Source organism: Kryptolebias marmoratus, linkage group LG15 (genome assembly GCF_001649575.2).
Source record: "Kryptolebias marmoratus isolate JLee-2015 linkage group LG15, ASM164957v2, whole genome shotgun sequence".
Lineage (NCBI taxonomy): Eukaryota > Metazoa > Chordata > Actinopteri > Cyprinodontiformes > Rivulidae > Kryptolebias > Kryptolebias marmoratus.
This window is the reverse complement of record NC_051444.1, coordinates 22,342,257-22,361,994: the sequence shown is the minus strand read 5'-3', so window position 1 is coordinate 22,361,994 and position 19,738 is coordinate 22,342,257. Positions and strand designations below refer to the sequence as shown.

General features: G+C 40.7%; 1 protein-coding gene across 1 annotated transcript; it reads left to right on the top strand.

The window, feature by feature from the left end:
* Positions 1 to 175: 175 nt before the first annotated feature.
* plekho2 (pleckstrin homology domain containing, family O member 2) lies at positions 176 to 19,644 on the top strand. Its single transcript, XM_017419539.3, has 7 exons — positions 176 to 426; positions 13,577 to 13,726; positions 13,883 to 14,005; positions 15,861 to 15,965; positions 16,057 to 16,155; positions 16,808 to 17,083; positions 17,165 to 19,644. The coding sequence occupies exons 1-7, from the start codon at positions 418 to 420 to the stop codon at positions 18,449 to 18,451; spliced, it is 2,049 nt and encodes a 682-aa protein (XP_017275028.1). The 5' UTR covers positions 176 to 417; the 3' UTR covers positions 18,452 to 19,644.
* The last annotated feature ends 94 nt before the right edge of the window (positions 19,645 to 19,738 follow it).

Genomic DNA, 19,738 nt, shown 5'->3' with positions numbered 1-19,738 from the left:
ACGGCAGGGCAGAGACTTCCTCCTTCCTCCTCCTCCTCCTCGACACAACTGTTAATGCACTGGTGTAAAAAAAGGACTTAAACCGGAAACCAAAAACTTTTTTCTTCGAACTTTTTTTCTTCTTCTTCTTCTTTCTTTTTCTGTGAGTGTGTGTCCTCCTCCTCCTCCTCCTCCGAGGCAAAAAAAAAAAAAAAAAGAGGAAAACGATGCGACCCTTGTCATAAACTGCACAGTTCCTTGTTTTCAACATTTTACTGCGTCCGCTGCTGGAAATGAGTCCGCTGCTCGTCGACAAGTAAAGCGATTCGGGCGAGGAGGAGAATTATATTTTTTAAAAAAGAAAACGAGAGAGAAAAAAGCGACGTCGTACGATTTTCAGCTAATTCTCAGCCACATAACGGACCCTGCTCCTTTATAATGGAAGATGTGAGTACTCAGTCTAAATGTCTATTATTTGTTTAAGACTTTTAGAGATACTATGGTTCACCTTTAAGGTGTAACGGTTTGTTTGGACACTTTTGAAATAATATATTTTGTGATGTTATACACCGCGAGAGTGGAAAAAAAACAGGGGCGCGACCAAGTTTTAACAGCAGACCGAGGGCCCGCAGAAGTGGTGTCAGTGTGAATAAAAAAGTTATATAAGTTTAACAAGAAGTTATTCTTTTAGAGCAGCACTCCACGTCTGCCACAGCTAATATGGTTTGGCACGAAAAGCACCTGCCCACCTGTCAAGTCTGTTGCTTCAACTTGTCGGGGCAGATTCCAGAGAATACCCCGGGACGGAGCTGCGGAACTCCGTTGAAAAACCCTCCCCTTCTAACGAAAGCGTTGCGTGGATGCAAACTGCAAAGGGTTAAAAACAAATGCACGACACTTTCTTAGTCCGTGGGGTGTTGTGCTTCATTCGGCATGATTACTACACCCATTGCACACTTATGTGAATTGCATTACCACATCAAGTGCTGGGCTTAACACGTACAGTGTTAAAAGTTTTTGGCAGGGGAGCTGGAGGGAAGTGCTGCTTGAACACATGAGACAGGAACTCATCTCATGAGTTGATATTTTGCTAACCCAATGTGCTTTTAGAATTGCACCTTCTCAAATTCTATAATTGCAGGCTGAGATGTCTGTAACGGTTTAACGAACGCCTAATAGAGGTAGTTAGTCCAAGAAGAACAAACAAAACTATGATTTGTAGTATTTCTCAGCAATAGTTGTGTGTCTGAGGAAACACATAACAGAACTTAGCACTGTTACATTTAACTGAAGCTCAATTAAGAGCATTTACTAAAAAGTTTGAGAATTTTCTAACAAAACTATTGAGCTGCACACCACAACAACCTGACACATTGAGGAAGCAGCTTTACTAGAAAGGGGAAGTTCAGCGGATGCACATTATGCTGTGTGCAGGGAACTTGCTCCATGCGCTTTCTCGAGTGCAGCGCCACGCCCTTTGAGTGTCGCACAGATAAAACTAGACATTAGATTTGACACTCGCACATTTCTCCGTCTTTTAGAAGCTGTGTACGTTTCCAGAATCCCACGACTTTGCAAACGTTGTAGCTCGTTTGTCGCAGCGCAGCCCCACAAAATTCATTTTTATTACAACAGACTTCATCACAGATCAGTTTATGTTTGCACGAGGTGTGAACACGGCAGGACGCTTTAAACTCTGACTTGAGCAGACTCGAAATTGTGGTGTCAAGTCAAGGATATAGTGTAACAGTGAAAAGTAACCACCCTTTTTTTCATTTTTAGGGTTTCATGACACATTATATAACGCACTTCATATCAGATCTCAAAAGTAGGTATATACAGTTGCATTTGAACAATGCTTGACACACCAACTACGTCATATTTATTAAACTAAATCAAAAAGTAGAAGTGGTTTTGTGAGAAACCTTGCTCCAGTCTTACTGCTTTCACAGAAAGTAGGCGGTTAAGGAGCGGCCAGCACCTCTAAAATGCTTAGTTTGTTGCTCCGGATCGTTTATTGTGTGAAGGAAACACGCCAGCAGTGATATTAGAGAAGCAGTTGTTGCTGCCTAACAATATGTGAGTTGATTCACCATGGGTTTCCCCTGAGATTAGACTGTGGGACGCTCTGAGAAACCTTTGTTAAACAAAAACAAGACAAACAAGAAACCTGAAAGCTGCATTTCTAAGTTTACAAAAGTTGAGTTTGCACGTGAGACGGTGACATTCACGGTCAGACGGTTGGAGTGAATAAGTAGGTTGTGTTTTTTTTTTCGAATGGAGAAGCCTCGTCTTTCTAACTGGAACATTGGAGAACCGCATAGGTTTGCAAAATTACGTCTGAGAAACAAGACTTTCTGGAAAACTGACTTTTTGAAAATACAAGATCAAAGTAGAAATGTTTGACTGTACCTTCACACCAGCAGGTTTGAAGGAAACCAATCAGCACAAACGTTTCGTACCAGCTGTCAAGCACAGTTGTGGAGGGGTCATGATTTGGGCTTAGCTGGGCACCTTGCAGTCACTGAGTCGACCACATGAAAGTATTTTAGAGTTAAACGTGAGGCTGTTTGTTCGACAGCTAGGAGCTTGGACCACACTGGGTCACAGAACAGGACGATGGTCCCAAACGCAGCAGCAAATCTACAACGGAATGGGTAAAAAAATGAAAAGAATGGCGGTATGGTTAATGTCTGGACCTCAAGCTGACTGGAGATCCGTGATGGGCCCTTCGGAGAGCTGAGCGTTAAATAAACGCAATAAAAACACAGAGGAAGTGCTCATGAGTTGCCTATCTGAGGTAGAATTTATCAATTTCAGGATGTGGTGAGGATTAGAAATTGATTTAATTTAGTCTTTATAAGTACAACTTTAGAATGCAAAGAGGATAGATTTAACTTTTTTTTGTTTGTGCAGAATTTAAGTTCAGTTAAGACCTGCAATTGTGAAATTACAGATTTGCAGACAATTTCCCAGAATCTGTGTTTTTTGAACAACACGCCTGTAAACATATCGTCACAGGTTGTGAAAGGGGACTATCTTTTTCATTTGCATGCTTTTGCGTTCAGCAGTACTGTGCCACTAATTATTTGAATGAAATCCATAAAACTGAGTGTGTAACTGTGCACGGATGCCGAGAATAGATGCGATTGCAGATTCATTGTTATTTGAGACAAGTTGTTCATCTGTTTATTTAGAAATAACAGCTTGTTGTCTTGAGATAACAGGCTATTTTTTATTTATTGTGATTTAAAAGAGAGGGTTTCTCGTGATAACTAGAAATGAGGAAAATCATTAAAAAAAAACAAAGAAAACGATATCGCTTGACTCGTTTCCTAGTAAATCTTGCTAGGTATGTGAAGTGGTCAGTTTTGTGATGTGAAACCTGGGGTCCAGTTGGACTGGGGTTTCCCGAAGTGCCTGAACTGAAACTGCCTGAAAAGGAACCAGTCCGTGAATACCTGCTTGTAAAATGTCAATTTCATGCTTTTACTTTTTGGACTGTTCTTTCATTTTGTGCGTTTGTTTAACAAAACTCCTATTACTGTCATTCAACTTTTAATTTAAGACAAAAGCCTGCTTTGTGTTCTAAAAATACCTTTGGATGCTGTTATATATTTTTTTCACTTTGACACAGGTATTTAAAGTTTGGATATTAAGAAATATCCTGTGTTCTGTGAGCTTTGCCGGTCGTCTTTCATTGGTCTCTTTATTTCGAATGTTTAATCTCCCACTTTCTTCCTCTCAGCTTTCCTTGTTTTCCTCTATCATTTACCCGAAACCCCTCCGCGACCCTTTGCACGATGGTCCTTTGTCTCATCTGTGTGAGTCATCCCCTTTATCTCCATTGCGCTGACCTCGAGTGCAGTATGTGACGTGTCTGCTTTGACCCGTTCAGCCGAGGGGAAACAGACTGCCACATTATGCGCCGGCCAGAAAACAATTAACCCTCTCTCATGATTGCCACGCAATCACGGCCTGTGGTGCACAATGGAAGTGTGTGTGTGTGTGTATGTGTGTGTGTACATCATCTTGCTGGAGCACAGTTGACAGCTTCTGGGAAAGTACAAAAGCCTTCTCGTTCTGAATGCACTGTCTTCTTGTAGGAACACAGAGTGCTCAATCTGTTCAAAATAGATGAGCGAAAGGTTTTCCTGGATGCTGTTTTGAAAGTTTCTGTTTACAGCACAAGGAAGGGGCTATTGAAAAGTGGAAGAAAAAAAAATAGAAGTTTTTGTTCATTAAATGGCTAGACTATGTTAGCAAGTAGATAGCCAAAGAAACACACTTCAATTTAATTCTGTTTGTGCAGTTTTACCTAAAAATGTATTGACGTTTGTTGTAAAGACAACATCAACAGCTGGGCTAGCTGACTGACAGCTGCAGTGAGAGTATCATTATCACCCACCACCGAAAAGCAAATGGTGGGTGATAATGTTTGTGCCCATGTGTGTGTGTGTGTGTGTGTGTTAGCTAAACCTCACAAGCCACTGCATGGATTTTAATGAAACTCTCAGAAAGTACTTATTGGCTGTATTACCACAACAGATTATCTTTTGGAGTTTGTTTCAAGATGGTTTCCACAGCTTATCGATATTCGCAAATGCAAAAATGGCTATATCTCTGTCAGGTTTATGGATACTGAGCTAAAATTTGGTGTGGTAGTAGCTGAGAGTCGCCTCCAGAACAAACTCTGAGCCCAAACTGATTGCGTTAGATCTTTGCCTTTAACTATTGGAGTCAACTCTGTCTGTAGCTCATGAGTGACTGGAGTTTACCGAAAATAATCTATACAACTGCATCTACAACTGATTAACTTTTTAAGTTACCCCAATGCAAGATGGCCGCCACAGCCAACTGACTTTATAAAACATATAACTGTCTATAACCCAGTGAATTTTACAGCTTTTCATCTACAGTTTGATGTGATAGTGCTCACAAATCGTGTGAGATCTTGCAATATTGCTGGACCAGGCGTAACATAACTTTTTTAGGATTGGACCAAAGCAACTGTAACCCAACTATTTATCAGTGGAAGATAATCTTAGTTAAAACTCTGGCATGAAAGGTGGTGGGTGATATGCATTCCTTCAAGGAAGGCCAGGTCTTTAATTTGCATAGCTGGGCCAAGGAAAACATTTAAAGTTGTTATTAAATGAGCTGGAGTTAGAGGTTTAGACTGAGGATAGAAAACCAGAAGTAGTCCAGACTTCCGTCACAGAAATGTCAGGACTTTGACTGTTTGACCCTGTTAAGTTAGGTATCAGTGTACATGAGCAACATGCCGAACGCAGCATTTCCCCACCTTCTGCTCACGTGAATACAGGAATGCGTTGTTTCAGTCAGAAATTGGGACCTGGACTATAAAATTCAGTCAGATAAAAGTTGCAGATTTACAGTATTTGTATTATTCGTCGATTTCTTTGGAACAATATTGGTTTTGTTCTGTTTATTTTTTTATTTGCTTACATTTGGCAGAAAAGGATGTGTCGTTTGAGGAAGTTTGTCTATCTCTAATACCAAATCAGTGTTAGCCCAAGTAACATGATGACGAGGGGGTTTGGCTAAAGGAGGAAGTTTCAGAGGCGATTAGTGTGGGGATGAGTATGTCAGTAAAAGGTTAAAGGCCCCTACTTTTACTGTTGCCAAATGTTTCCAGTAAAATGCAGCTACGGTCTATAATAAAAAAAATGCACCAGATGTCATTTGCTGATGTCATACACTCTTTAGCATATTATTGCTGTAATCACGACGCACTCTGCTGCATGCCAGCCTTTCACATCTTCCCATCCTACCCTCTGTTTGGTCGGTTTTCTCTCTTTGTCACACAGTGAAACAAGGCTGGAGTTGTGGCTGCGATGTGTCCCGTTAATAGAGCGTCAGAGTAGCTGATTTGCTTCGGAGCGAAAAGGTTTTTGTGCGCTGTCGGGTGAAAGGCCGCACGGTGGAAATGAACAAACGCGGGTGCTAATTTGTCATGTCTGCATAAAGGTTCTCACATGGTTGAGACGGCGTCGCAAAAATAGATTTCATTTGTTGAGTAACTGGTCTGTGACCAGTGCTACTACCTCAGCATCAACCAACCAACCAATGAGAAGAGCTGTTTGGTTCATTTACACAGGGTAAAAGTGGTGGCAGGGGAGGGGAAAATATTGCTCAGTATGACAAAAGAGAGTTTGTTTTTTTAGTCTGAATTAATAATAGAAAGATAGTTTCCTTTATTGTTGAATCCAGTACTGTACAAGTTTAACCAGACCCCACTGCTGAAAGACAAAGATGGACAATAATGTTTTTGTTTGTGTGTGTATCTGTCTGTTTCTTACTGAAATATAAATATGAAGCACAAGACAAAATCAAATAAAACCTAAAGAATTAAACCTAAAATTGGGTGTGGTAGTCGCTGGGACTGATGCACAACATATATTCTGAGCGCCAACAGCTCGCTCAAGATCTTAGTTTAAGATTTTGCCATTACCTATTTGGAGTCTCCTCTCTCTGTCTGTTAGAAAAATATATCATGATTTGCAGGTCAGATGGTAACGAAACTTTGAGGATATATTCATTGGATGCACCATTACAAGGGATTATGTTTTGGAGCCAACCCATTTCAATTCGACCGCCACAGCCAACTCCCCTCAGAAAGCACAAAAATGGCTAGAATTCACTCAGTTTGACAGCTAAAATTTAGTATGGTGATAGCTGTGATTTACAGCACATACTCCGAGTGCTACTGATTGTGTATTAACCATTGGAGTCAACCCTATTTGTGGGTTAGCAAAATATCTCACGAACCACTGATTTGAGTAAACCTTTCAGATAGTAATGACTGGATGTACACCTACAACTGAATAATGCTTGGAGTCAATCCACATTAAGATGGCCACCACAGCTAATAAACATTAGCCAACACAAAAAAGACTGTAACTCAGTCAGTGGTACACACATTAGGCTGAAATCTGATGTGGTTGTTGAGTCATTGTAACCACCCACTCTGAGCGTAACATCTTGTGATATCACGCAAGATTTCTCATTTCCTTATGTTTAAGGTTTGACCAACTCTGTCATTTCTCAACATGAGAGGATCTTAGTCTAAAAACTCAAGAGAGGCAGCTGAAAAGAGACATTCCTTCAAGGAATGCAAGGCCTTTAGTTCATCTGTACTTCGCTTCCAAGGAACCAGAACTACTTGGAATATTTGAAATTTGTCTCGATCAATTGTTCTGCGCACTTTGTGAAGGCCCTTCAATGGGTTTTTTTTTTCTTTTTTTGCAATTAGCTGCTCTTTCTGCACTCATTTTCAGGTTGTTGCCACACTAAACAATACAACTGATACCTATGACAGTGTATTGTTACAAAAAATACAAAAAGTGGACTGTAGCAGACAAAAGCAGAAGTGTTGGGCATAAATAAACAATCTAGAGCAAACAGTATCTCATGGTCAGGTCTTTGAGAAAGGCCTGACACAGGACCTGAAAGATGAATCATCCTTCAGTTCATCATGTATTTAATGATATCTGATATCTAAATATTTCTTTTAATTTAATTTATGTGTCCAGAAACAAACACAACCCCCCCCCCNGTTTATTCCTTCAATTTAAGGTTTTTTTTATGCCCAAACGATTCACAAATTGCTTAACAAAAGTGAAGACCTTTTCACAGGTGCTGTATATGTGATCAAAAGAAGAGTAGCAAAAAAAGAGCGATGGTTAGACATCATTCACAGTTACTTCAGCAGCCTTTTCCTGTTAATAGATACTAGAGCGCTTCTGTGGTCTGTAGACTGATATTTAAAGCAGAAGCGTTTTTATTTATTTTTTTTAGCAGAAAGGTTTCAGTGTCAGGAGTGCGTCAGTGAGAATTTATAAAGCTGTGATCCATACCTGACTTGATAAGGTGTCACATTGGAACCCAAAAAAGGGTTAAAAAACAAAACCAACTCATTTACCATGTCCTGGATGACTGAGAACTTGCTCACTGGAACACTGTTGAACTGTCAAAAGAATATATGCTTCAACATGTGACAATGTCCAATATGAATAAATTACAATGCGTAGGCAAAGCATATATAGTTTGCTGCTTGTCGGAGGCAGCGTGTACGTAATGTGAAGAAAGTAAAGTAAAAAGTGTGTGGAACATGTTAAAGAAGTCTAATTTTGGATCAGTATTCTGTTGCGTGAAAATCCACAGCCTTATAGGTTCTTCTGTCCTCCTCTAACCTTATAAGGTGTTTTGTGGCGAAGACAACGTTGTTGACAGTTTGTGATGCCAGCATCCTCATGTGACATTGATGGAGACTTAAAAAAAAACGTGACCATGTAGGAAGATCAAACCTGAGTGGCAATAAGTACAGAGGCTGTAGTAAATCTACAATAGATCCTAAAAAAGCTAATGGGTGGAACATATTGCACTGCATTGAGATTTGCTTTAATTTTGAACATATTAGGCTGTCAGTGGATCAGTGACCTTATGGAGGCACATATTCCTGCTTTGAATAAGTTTGCATGTCTGTTTGTTTAGCTCTGCAGATTTGTGTTGACTCCTTGGTATTTAGGGCCAAACATTTGATTGTGACAATACTGGCTCCGGATGAACAAAAGAGGAAGTCGATCCTGACAACAAAGTTAACAATTTCTCAATTTAATTCAGTCCAGTTTAGTTCATTTCAGTTTATTTACATACCGCTAAATAACCTGAAAAACTAAAGGTCTAGAGTTCCTTTAAAAGAATGTGCCACCTTTTATGCCAAATTAAGATAATCTTATTTTCGCAAGATCTCACAAGATATGTTAGCACTCAGAGTATGTGTTGTGAATGACTCTCATCTACTACCACACCGAGCTTAAGATCTATATCTGTAAAATTAGAACCATTTTTGTGTTTTCTGAAGTTGCTCAGCTGTGGCGAGCATCTTGAATCAAAAGGTTAATGGGTTGTAGATGTACATCCAGTCATTACTTTCTGAGAGTTTCATTAAAATCCTTTCAGTGGTTCTGGTTCATGAGAAAAACAAACAAACAAAACAACGTTCTCCAAGATTTTCCAATAAATCATGGCGTGCCATTCAAATTCAAATCTAGTTATATGAAGACTAGTTTATTCCTATTTAGCTTGGTTGAGTTTTTATTTTAATCTAATTCAACTGGGTTGATTCAGATGAAGCATAATAATCATTATAAAACTGAAGTTTATGAAACCGTTGTTTAATTTGACTTCCTTGCCCTCAAATCCTCAGACTTTGAACAGTTTGTAGCCAGAAATTCAAAATGAAAACCCTACGTGTTTTTTTAAAAATGATTCCCTAAGTTGATTTTTATCTTCTTTGTAGACTTTTTGAGCAACTTTTGTCAACTTGAGGCGTTAGTCAATTGTCCAGTAACCTGAGTTTTACTGTAGGCTAATGACAAAACAATAGCATCCGCCAAGAGTACACTGTTTGAGCTCCAGCTTGACCTGTAAGGGGTTAACAGGGCTAAAGGTGTGAGCTCCAATGAGGCTTGTGGTTAGCTCTAGCCAGGGAAGTCAGTTGGAAAAAAATCAATGAATGCCAGATGTGCCTTGACCTAAAATTTCGTCAAAAAACACATCTGCTAAGGTGTGCCTCCTCTGCGATACTCTAAGATAAGCTCAGCTTAGCTTAACACATTTTGTTCCTATGACTGCATTATTTTTTCCCCCTGCATGTTTTTTAAATATCAGAACTTCGTGTAGCAGTTGATCTGTTTTAAAGCTCACCGCAACGCCACAGACAATACAGCTAATATTCTACATAAGGAGCTGTGGGCTGGTTAGAGTTTCAGAGCGGAGCTGACTTCCTGTGCACGGGTCCAATTTTATACCTCCCACACCAGTCATCTGGTATTGCAGCGCAGCGCTGTGGTGTCCAGCTGAGGCCCAAATAACAGAAGTGTTTCACTGCTTTTATGTTTCAAGGGTTTAGTCCTGACGTGTTTCACCCAGCGCCCCTGTGTTTTCATGCCCGCCCCAACGGGAGGCACGCCGAGCCTTTCCTGGACCTGCTTTTTTTCTGCACTCTCCTACGGTCCTGCAGGAGAAGCCTTTCTCCCTCACTCTCCCCGACTGTCTCCCCTCCCCTGCTTGGCGTTCCTCTCGTTGCAGCTGCACTGCTGTTTTCCAGGCCCAGATGGACTTGCAGTCACAGTGAAAGTGAAAAAAAAACAACAGTTAGATGACCTCCCACCCAACACCAAAACAGAAAAAAAAGATATCCTGTCTGTGGAAGTTCCTCCAGCAGAAACAAAGCCCACAAACTTGCAGACACCTGCGTTTGTTTCTTAGTCATCATGAAAAAGGAGTGTGTGGTTTCATACGAAGCTGATTCTACATGTCTATATCTGTCAGATATCGCACAGAGGTCAGCAGCCATGGTACACTCGGCTCACAGTGGTAACCCAAAAAGTACTTCTGTTTCTAATAATAACTTTAAGTTCCAAGGACAAAGTCATTGCCTTTTTGGTCAAACCTTGAAAAATTATGTAATACCCATATTCTCTGTATATTCTGTGAATATTCTCAGCTACTACCACATCAGGGTTTTGCTCAGCCTGTAAAACTGACTGTACTGTAGAGATTTTTTTTTTATTGGCTGATGTTGGTTATTTGTGGCAACCATCTCAAATTGGGTTGACTAAAAGTTAATCAGATGTAGACACACATCTAATGACTACTTTCTGAGAGTTTCATTAAAATCCATCCAGTGGTTCATGACATATTTAGCTAACAGACACACAGAGTTGACTCCAATAAATTATAAACAACTTTTATTGAAAGTCTTGCATAATTTGTTACCGCCTCTCGGTGTTGGGCAATGATGACTCTTTTTTTCCCCAAAATGTCATCACCAGTAGTCTAGAATACAGCTCACTGTCCTGCATTAGCTCTGTTCTACTGTAAGCATATATTTATACTTACCATATAAACTTACAGTGAGTCATCCTCCTCCATCTAACTCTGTCTTCTGTGTCCTCTGTCCTCACTCCAACTCCCTCTATGTCCTCTCTAGCTGCATCCATATATCTCCTCTTTGTCTCTAACATCCTTCTACCAATATCCCCACTGTCCCTCCTCTCCTCATGTCCAAACCANGCTGTACCTCTGATGACCTCAATCCTAATCCTGTCCATCCATGTCCCTCCCAAGGAGAACCTCAACATCTTCAGCTCTGACACTTCCTGTTCTGTCTCCTGTCTTTTTGTCCGTCCCGCTGTCTCCAAACCATACAACACAGCTGCTCTCACCACTGTCTGTAAACCTTTCCTTTGACCTTTGCTGCCACCCTTTTGTCCCAAATCACTCCTGAAACTTTTCTCCACCTGCTCCATCCCTTCTACTTTTGTCCATCCATTTAACCTCTTTACCACACTCCCTGTTTTCCTGGACAGTGGACTCTAAGTTCTTGAAGTCCTGCACCTTTGTGACCTCTGCTCCTTGTAGCCTCACTGCTCCACCTGCCTCCCTCTCATTCACACACAGCTGACAACTGTCAAAATGTTATTTTTCATTTGAATTTTTATGCTTCTAACACAATTTCTACATCATTAAATGGTTGCTTAATGTAACTCAAACTCATTGGGGTTTTTGTGAAAAATGTGTTAGAAAACAGCAAATATTCCTCACCTTGTTTACAACTCGTACATGTTGGCAACAAAACCTGACTGCTGATTTTGCTAATTTATTACAAATTATGCTTCTGGTAGTGAAATATGTGTATTTAGTGGGTATTTTTTTCTTATCATAGATGATACACATATTCAAACTATTCAAATCAAAAACATTGAAAAATCCAATTTTTTTGACAGTTATTATGGCTTTAAGATTTAGCAACAAATCTCACCAAGTCAGTTATAATTTTTTTCTGCATTTTAATCTAGATTTTTTTGTGCACAGTTCCTGTTTCTTTGGGATATATAAGGACTGATTAGTAGTAGTTAGTGTTTGGTGTAGCAGGCCACTGCTGCTGTCGTTCCCTTTAATTTGACCTCTGAGGTCCCGTCAGGTAGCTTTGAACACAGAGGTGGCATGCTGCGCCTCACCACACATCTGTGGAGAACTGGTAATGGAACAAAACAAGTAGGCAGATAATGTGCAAAAGTACATACTGCCAAAACCTTTGCTTGTGTGAAGTAGGTGTCAAGTTGTCAAACACCACACTGCTTTAGACAAAGTAAGCAGAACTTCGTTTTTTTTTTTTTTAATTTGTTACTAAACATGGCTTTGAGATTTGCTTTAACTCAGTTTTTCCAAAACAGTAAAAAAAATACATTTTTTTAAACTTGCTTTAATTAATCAGCACGAACTGGAACTGTTTTTACACAAGTATGTGTTTACATCCGTATGTGAACCCTTGGATTGATTGAAATGTGCTTTGACGAGGTCGGTGGCATCGTTCTACAGTTTCAGCCGAGCTGACAAAGGTTTGGCCGCAGATCCTTCACAGTCAGAGCGATATTTCTGCCTCATCCGAAAAGCCTGACGTAAGAGTATTCCCACACCATTACTCACTGGTGCGTGCAGGCGGTGGGAAGAATGAGTGGACCTTGCACACTGTTTAACCGTTTAATCCGTGTATCAGCTGTCATGCCTGTCATACTCGGACGCCGTCGACAAACACCACTGACCCAATTTACAGCGCACAGTCAAATCAGACATCTGACCATAATTTCGATTTATAAGAAGGAAGTAAAAAAAATTGCCTAAAGTCTGTGAGTATTCTAGTGGTGATGTTTCTCTCTGAGCTGAGAAGTACAAAGAATACCTGTTTTAATTTAGGACAGTTAGACAATCGCTTGATCAATTAAAGGCCTAGCATAAATTAAATTAAAAGCAGCGCATATTGCCCGCTGCCTTTCATGCCAGAGTTTTTAACTAAGATCATCTTTTGCCGAGAAGTGACGGTGTTACAGCTGTTTCGGTTTAACTTTGAAAATATGCACATCCTTCGGTGATATTGTGAGCTCTGTTAGCATTAGTTGGGAATGAACCTCAGCTACTACCATACCAAAGAGTCTGACTTTTGTGTTCGCTAAGCTTGATTAGCTGTGGCAGCTATCTTGGAAGTGGTTGCCTCCAACAGTTGATTCGATGTGCGTTCAATGGTTAGTTTCTGGGAGTTTCATTAAACGCATACAGGTACAGACATGGGCAAAAATATTATCTCTCGCCTTTTTTTGTTTGTTTTATCACATCAAGGCTACTGTAAATGCTTTCTGTAAGTTGTGGGGGCCTATATGACCTGTTACCACCAAAAACAGTATGTTATTTATATAAATCCAGAGCTTTTTGGAACCATGAACAGCATTTATGTTGTAACATAGATGCAGTCTTGAATGTCTTTAAGCTTTAAAGCCGCAATGCACGTTTAGATTTGCTTGAGTTATGAAATTTCTTTTAGGTGCTGGTTTTATTGATTGATTCTGTGTGCTGAAAAATAGGTAACTGTAGATAACTGTCAAACTAATATCTCAATTTTTTCTTGCACCCACACCACAAGCCAAAAAGAAAAAAACAAACAAAAAAAACCATCTTCACTTTGTTAGTAGTCTGAGGTGCATTATGAGTGTGACTTCCTGTTTCGTTGCAGGGTACGAAAGAGGACCCAGCCCAGCAAAAAAAGGCAAAGTTCCTGAGTAAGGCTGGTTGGCTGAAGAAATCTCACGGCAAACTGTTGGCAAGCTACAAAGACCGATACATCCACGTGGAAAAGACCGAGGTGGTGGTGTATGAAAATGAGGTACAACACAACAAATCCATGTGTTATCATCATCTCTGTGTGAAACCACTGAAGGCTCAGCTGAGCTATTATTGTAGCCTGCTTGGTTTTGCTTTCCTTCGGAGTTTGTTTATAACTGGTGATAAAATGTCAACACAGTTGCACTTTATGTTGCAGGACCTGCAGAACTGCTTGGAAAGGTTTGACCTGGAAAAATATGACAAATGTCATGAATTAAAGAGCCCGTTCAAGAAAAAGCACCGGCTGATACTGATACGATCACCCAAGTCTGGAAACAAGGTGAGCCGGGAGATGCTGCTGCCGTGGTCTGTAAAACCTGAATGAGATGTGCGATTTCTCACATGCTAGTGCAAATCCAGCAGAGGGGTTCAGAGCATGTACTTTAGCCTGTTTATTTGATCTGAACACATACAAGTTCTGAGCACTAGCTTACTGGTCAGTATCGGCCTTTCACAGGTATATTTGTTTCATTGTGTGCGATTGTGAGGATAATAAAGGAGAAAAAGTCTGTCAAAATACCTCCAATTCCATTGCTCACAAGATGCATAGCTATCTTAGGGTTTTTCCACTGAAGTGGTCCCAGTCCAGGGCAGGTGCCAAAGCCATTTCTTATCTGTTTTTTTAATTTGATAAGAACCAGTTTGTTTTCCTGGAGACTGTGAATCATCTCAGAGTCACGTCTTGAATAAATGTCTGTTCCAGTGTATTTTTGATCCTCTGGTTTAGTCCAAATTTCTGTAGAACACCATAGAGACAGTTTCTTACCAAAGATCAGACTGCTTGTCTGAATATTATTAGTTTAGTTAATAAACGCTCTTTACAATGCTGACTACCACTACCAGCACATGATTAGTGTTTATAAAGGCTGCTGCAGATTTAAGTTAAGACTCCCAGTTTAAAGTAGGATCGACTGTATAAACACCAGCTGGTGATGTCAAAAGACCCTTCAGAGTTTATAAGAAGAGTCACAGAGCAACTCACTGATTTGGTTGTTCAGCTGCTAATTTGACTTCACATCACCAACTTTATTTCTTATTGTTTATAACATGTAATTCTGTTCAATTATAATGCAATATGGACAGATTCTGGATATTATACCACTTTGAGCTGGCTTTCTGTCTCTGCTGCGCCTCACATTTTAGCCTCTGTCAAATTGGGCTCAAATCTTTAGGAATGCCCCTCCCCCCCAAAAAAAAAAAAAAATTATGAAAACTATCTAAGATTGACTTTCCGGGACAGGCAGTGCCTTTGAACAGCTGGTAATTTCTCTGCTACAGAAACTTTCTGAACTTTCCCCCGGGTTTGTGCAGTCTGTAAAATACAGTGTTCTAAAGATTTTCACGTAGTTTTCAAGTTCTGCATTTTTGTCAGCCTTGCTCTTTGAGAGTTTTACTGGGGACAGACCTGACAAGACAACACATTTCACTTTTTTGTTGTTTTTAGCCCCAGAGGGAAAAAGAAGCAGAACTGGGTGCTACTGTCGCATTATGTATTGCTCAAAAGTGTTGGAAGATGATAATTTTGGTCATGTTTGATACAACAAAGATGAACAGAAAATTTTTTTTCAGAAACATTAGAACAAGTTACTGAACCATACCCACAGATTGCCCTGTTTGGAATAATGAATACTTGCAATTTTACTTTACTTATACAGACAGTTATGATCTGATTTCCTTTTTTACTAACCAGCCAGATATTACACTTATTTTAGAAGGGAAAAATCTTTTTTTCACTATTTTTGTGTCCACTTTAGAACTGACAAAGTAAGTAAAAGTATTAACTATCATAATTTTGAATACAATCATTAACATTTCCTGAAAATTCTGTATTGGTTTAGCTGTGAGATCCTGAATCTGTTGCTAATTGTTAGTCTATTGATGGTGTTCCTGGTGAACGAGGAGAGGGTGGTCTGAGCGGGATGTGAGGAGCTGCTTGGCTGCCTCCTGTGTTCTCCGGGGTAACCCCGCTCAGCCCTGTGAGGCATGAATAGAAGCGAACAAAAAACATTTTGAGAGCAGCACAGAAGCAGCAGTGCGCTCCTTAAATAGTGATGTTGGGCCACAACTCAAATACATAGGACTGATAGAAGAGTGGAAAAGAATGCAGAGGACGTAATGTTTTCCTCCACTGGCAGGTCCACGATGTAAAGTTTCAGACTCAGTCTGCTGAGGAGAAGGAGACTTGGATTAAAGCCATCAGCGACTGCATCAATCGAGCAAAAAACAAAGTCTTCGATGAGGTAAACATCAGTCATAAAGCCTCTTCATTTCAGTCGCTTACCTATGACATACACAGTTTTTAGAGCTCAGATTTCTTCGTGTTCACCACAGGTGAAGATCGACGAAAGCATTAATTTAGAGCATGTTACTCGAACAAGGCCCAAAGGTAACCGGAACCGGCGGCCACCAACCAGGATCCACATGAAAGAGGTACGTATGTTGTATGTCAGCAGGTGGGTTCACACATCAGCCAGATAGGTCCACTCCCACAACGAGTGGGTGAGGATTTTAGGTATAAATGTTCATGTCTTCTCTCTCTTTATGGGGAACTGGTAGGAGGTGGTTTGTTTGGTTCCGACACAGTCAGTAGGTGTCAACCACTCCATGAGAGTACTGCAAACTCGACAAACTGTACTGGTTATTGTCATCCTGCATCAGTACTTTTTTTAACTTGTGCTAAGCGTTTTAAAATGAGTCACCATTAAAAAGCTGAAGACACTGTTTTATTTTACTTTATGAAGTGAAAAAAAAAAGGATTTTAAGGTAGTTAATATCTTGCTTGCAGCATAATGCTCAGTTTAGTTAGTTTAGTTTACTCAAAACAGAAACACCAGATGGTTTTGGTTGTAGTGGCTTTAAGGGTGCACTCATACATTTAGTCAGTCATTATCACCTACACTGTCTGAAAACACTATTTTTTATAACATTATTTGGTTCTACTAATCATTGTACAGCTGTGTGAAGCTGGTCTCTTTCTCAGTAGGACAATATAAAACCTCTAGTATACAACTTTTACTGAAGAAGTGCACAGTGTCTATTTTAAATTAAATAACTGTCTGGTGTGGATTATTTTACCCTCTAGGTAGCGGATGTTTCGTCTGATGGTGTCCTGCGCTTGGATCTTGATCTTGAGGACGCAGTAATGCCTAATGGGACCCATCGTGCCAATACCAATGACACTGACAAGCCCAAAGAAGAGAAACCTCTATTGACGGTTATTGAGGAGGATGCTCAGACTGAACCAGAGGCCACTACCCAGAAGAAGGCCATCAAACCTCCTATGCCACCTACCAAAGAGGCTAAATCCAAGCCAGCACCTGAGGATGAACCCAATAAGGACGATAGTGCAGAGAAAAAGGTTTGCATACTGTGTAACTGTGCAGAAATGGTTGTGAAAGTATCTCTGCTTGAATTATTTATTTATTTATTCATTTTTAAGGTCCTGAAGCCACCGATGCCTCCATCAAAAGAAGTCAAACCCTGTGCAACACCTGCCGAAGAAGCTGCAGAGGATCAAAAAGCTAGTGTTAAGAAAAAGACAGGGCCGCCTCCGACCCCGCCCAACAAACCCAGCCCCAGCAGCTCTCTCGGCAACCACCCAGAAATCTTACCATCCACGCCAAATTCCCAAGCTCCCACTCCTCCATCCAAAGAGAAAAAGCCCTCTAAAACTGCAGCGGAGCTTGAGCAACAGGTTCAAGATACAGCTGATGAGAAGAAGGAGAAAGAGGAGGACAGTGGGAACGAAACAACAGAGCCAGCGCTGGAAACCGAGGAGGCGGAGGAGCTGAGTCGTGAAAAAGCTCTTCCTCCTGTTGAAGGCGATCAACTTGAGAGTGCTACTGCCGAAGAAAGAGCTTCTGATGAAGAGACATCTGACAACGACCAGCAAGAACCTGCAGCGCCACAGAGAAAGAGCCCAAGCCCTCCTCTAACCTCCAAGAAAACGCCTGAGAAAAGTGTTGCACCTGCCACGCAGAACAAAGAAGACCCCTCTGCTGTAACTCAGCCCGATGAGGCACGGGACTCTACTGCCAGTGATACTGTACCCCTTCAAGCACCAGAGGCCCACCCCGACAGTGAAGTCCCCTCAGTAGTTGTCTCTTGTAATGACCCCCTCTCCGACAGCCTCGGCCTTCTCTGTCACTTGTCTGGAGAGAAGAAGAAGGCAGAGGAAAAATCTGTAGACAGTGGTCAGCACTCAGATGATGAGAGCGAAGGGTCCGGATGTGAAGACACGCTGGCAACTTCCACAGCTGCACTCCGAGGAAGCAACGTCGGTCTGGATGTGTTGGACGCCTCTGACGACAGCGACAACATTCAGGTCTCTGTTAATTTAAGGCCATCAGCTGAGCCTCAGGTTAGGCCAAACGTTTTCCCCTGTCGGCGGTCGCACCCCTTTCAGAAACCTCCCAAACCCTTGAACAAGCCCAAGTCGGCCTCCATCTGTGACCTGCTGTCAGAGTCTACAAAATGTACTCAGATGGAAGCTGAAAGCACACCAGCTCTAAAGGATCACGTCACAAAACTGGAGACTGAAGTGGCTCTGGAGATGGATAAAACGAGTGAGCTGCTGAGCAAGGCGCAGGGGGGGAGCCGTGGGGAGGACGTGCCCGAGGATCTGTTGGCTAAAGCCTTGGAGAAACTGAAGAAGGCCGACCACGTCCTCAGGGAGGTCAAGAAACTGAAACTAACGAAAAACTCAATGAACAGGATGAGCTGGTGAATACCGGCTGCAGCAGCAGGACTTGGAATTGGCTGATTGTTTAACCCTTCACCTGGACAGTGTTACACACCGGCTGTAGATCAGAGAACCCAGGCACGTCGAGCTTTTGCACAAGGCTTAAGGAAATCTGATGATAAGTGTAGGAGGGTTACAAAAAGAGCGGGCCAGCATACCTGGATAGTTTTAAAATGGTTTAAGGAAGCTACACTTGATTCTTATGATTGAAAAAGCTCAACATTTTCAGTCCAAAATGCAGCTAATGTTGAAGAACGGGAAAGTTTGTTTTGTAATTTCAAACGTGTTTCACAAAATTGGGAGAAAGCAGCACACATAACTACAGCGACTAAGGGTTCAGGGTTTAGCGAGCTGTCAGTTCATGGGCAGAAGTGTCCTGGTTTCAGAAGGCGTAAGCAGCATGTGCAACTGTTTGCTTATAAATAACTGTGCAATTATTTCTCTGCAAAGTAATGCTTCGTGTTCCTCGGTATATTAGTGTTGTGTTTTTGGTATGTATGAAATAATCAGACATTTGCTGAAAAATAAAACAAAGCAAAACAAAACAGTGACTTGAAGGAGCCTGTAAAACAGCACACAGTACAATAATTAAAACAGAAGGAGTACTGAAAGGGTTAACAGCCGAACTGAGCACAAGTTCTGTATGGAAACTTCACAGTGTCCTCCTTTTGTTGTCAGTTCATATGAGGGAAATTATAATTTACTGTACATATTTATCATTTTGCTGCAGCGTGTATGTCGTTATTCATGGCCGAGCGGAAGTGTATGTTTGAATTATTGCCTCAGACTAATCACGTGACTAAAGCAAATACAGGAATATTTCTGTTTCACTTAGAAAGACCACAATTTGAAGCAGCAATAGTTGTTTGTATTTGTATTGTACATAGAACAAAAACACCTTTAGAAGCTCAGTCTAACGCTTTTTTGAAATTCAGCTTTCCATAAATGTGTTTTAAAGGTGTCTGTGTGCTGATCAAGGATAACATTATTGTAATTTCAAACATAAAGGTATTAATGAATCATTTCTCCATTTTAATGAAGTATTTTGTTACCAGAAGACTATTTTAAATATGCCTTTTCATATGAAGTAAAAAAGAAGACTATTTTGTAGTATTGGATATGGTTTTGTATGCTGATTAAAACTTGATAATGCTGAAATAAAAAAAGGGAAAATGTTTGCTTATGTTTTTGTCTTTAATTCAGCAGGGTCAATTGTAGAAGTACACGTGATTTTGATTTTTTTTTTTTTTGTTTGTTTATGGTCATTTTTTA

What these genes read in the sequence shown, in the direction of transcription:
- plekho2 (XM_017419539.3), top strand. An exon ending in TGGTGGTGTATGAAAATGAG is followed by an intron (nt 13,727 to 13,882) that starts GTACAACACAAC and finishes TTTATGTTGCAG; the next exon opens with GACCTGCAGAACTGCTTGGA. An exon ending in AAAACAAAGTCTTCGATGAG is followed by an intron (nt 15,966 to 16,056) that starts GTAAACATCAGT and finishes TGTTCACCACAG; the next exon opens with GTGAAGATCGACGAAAGCAT.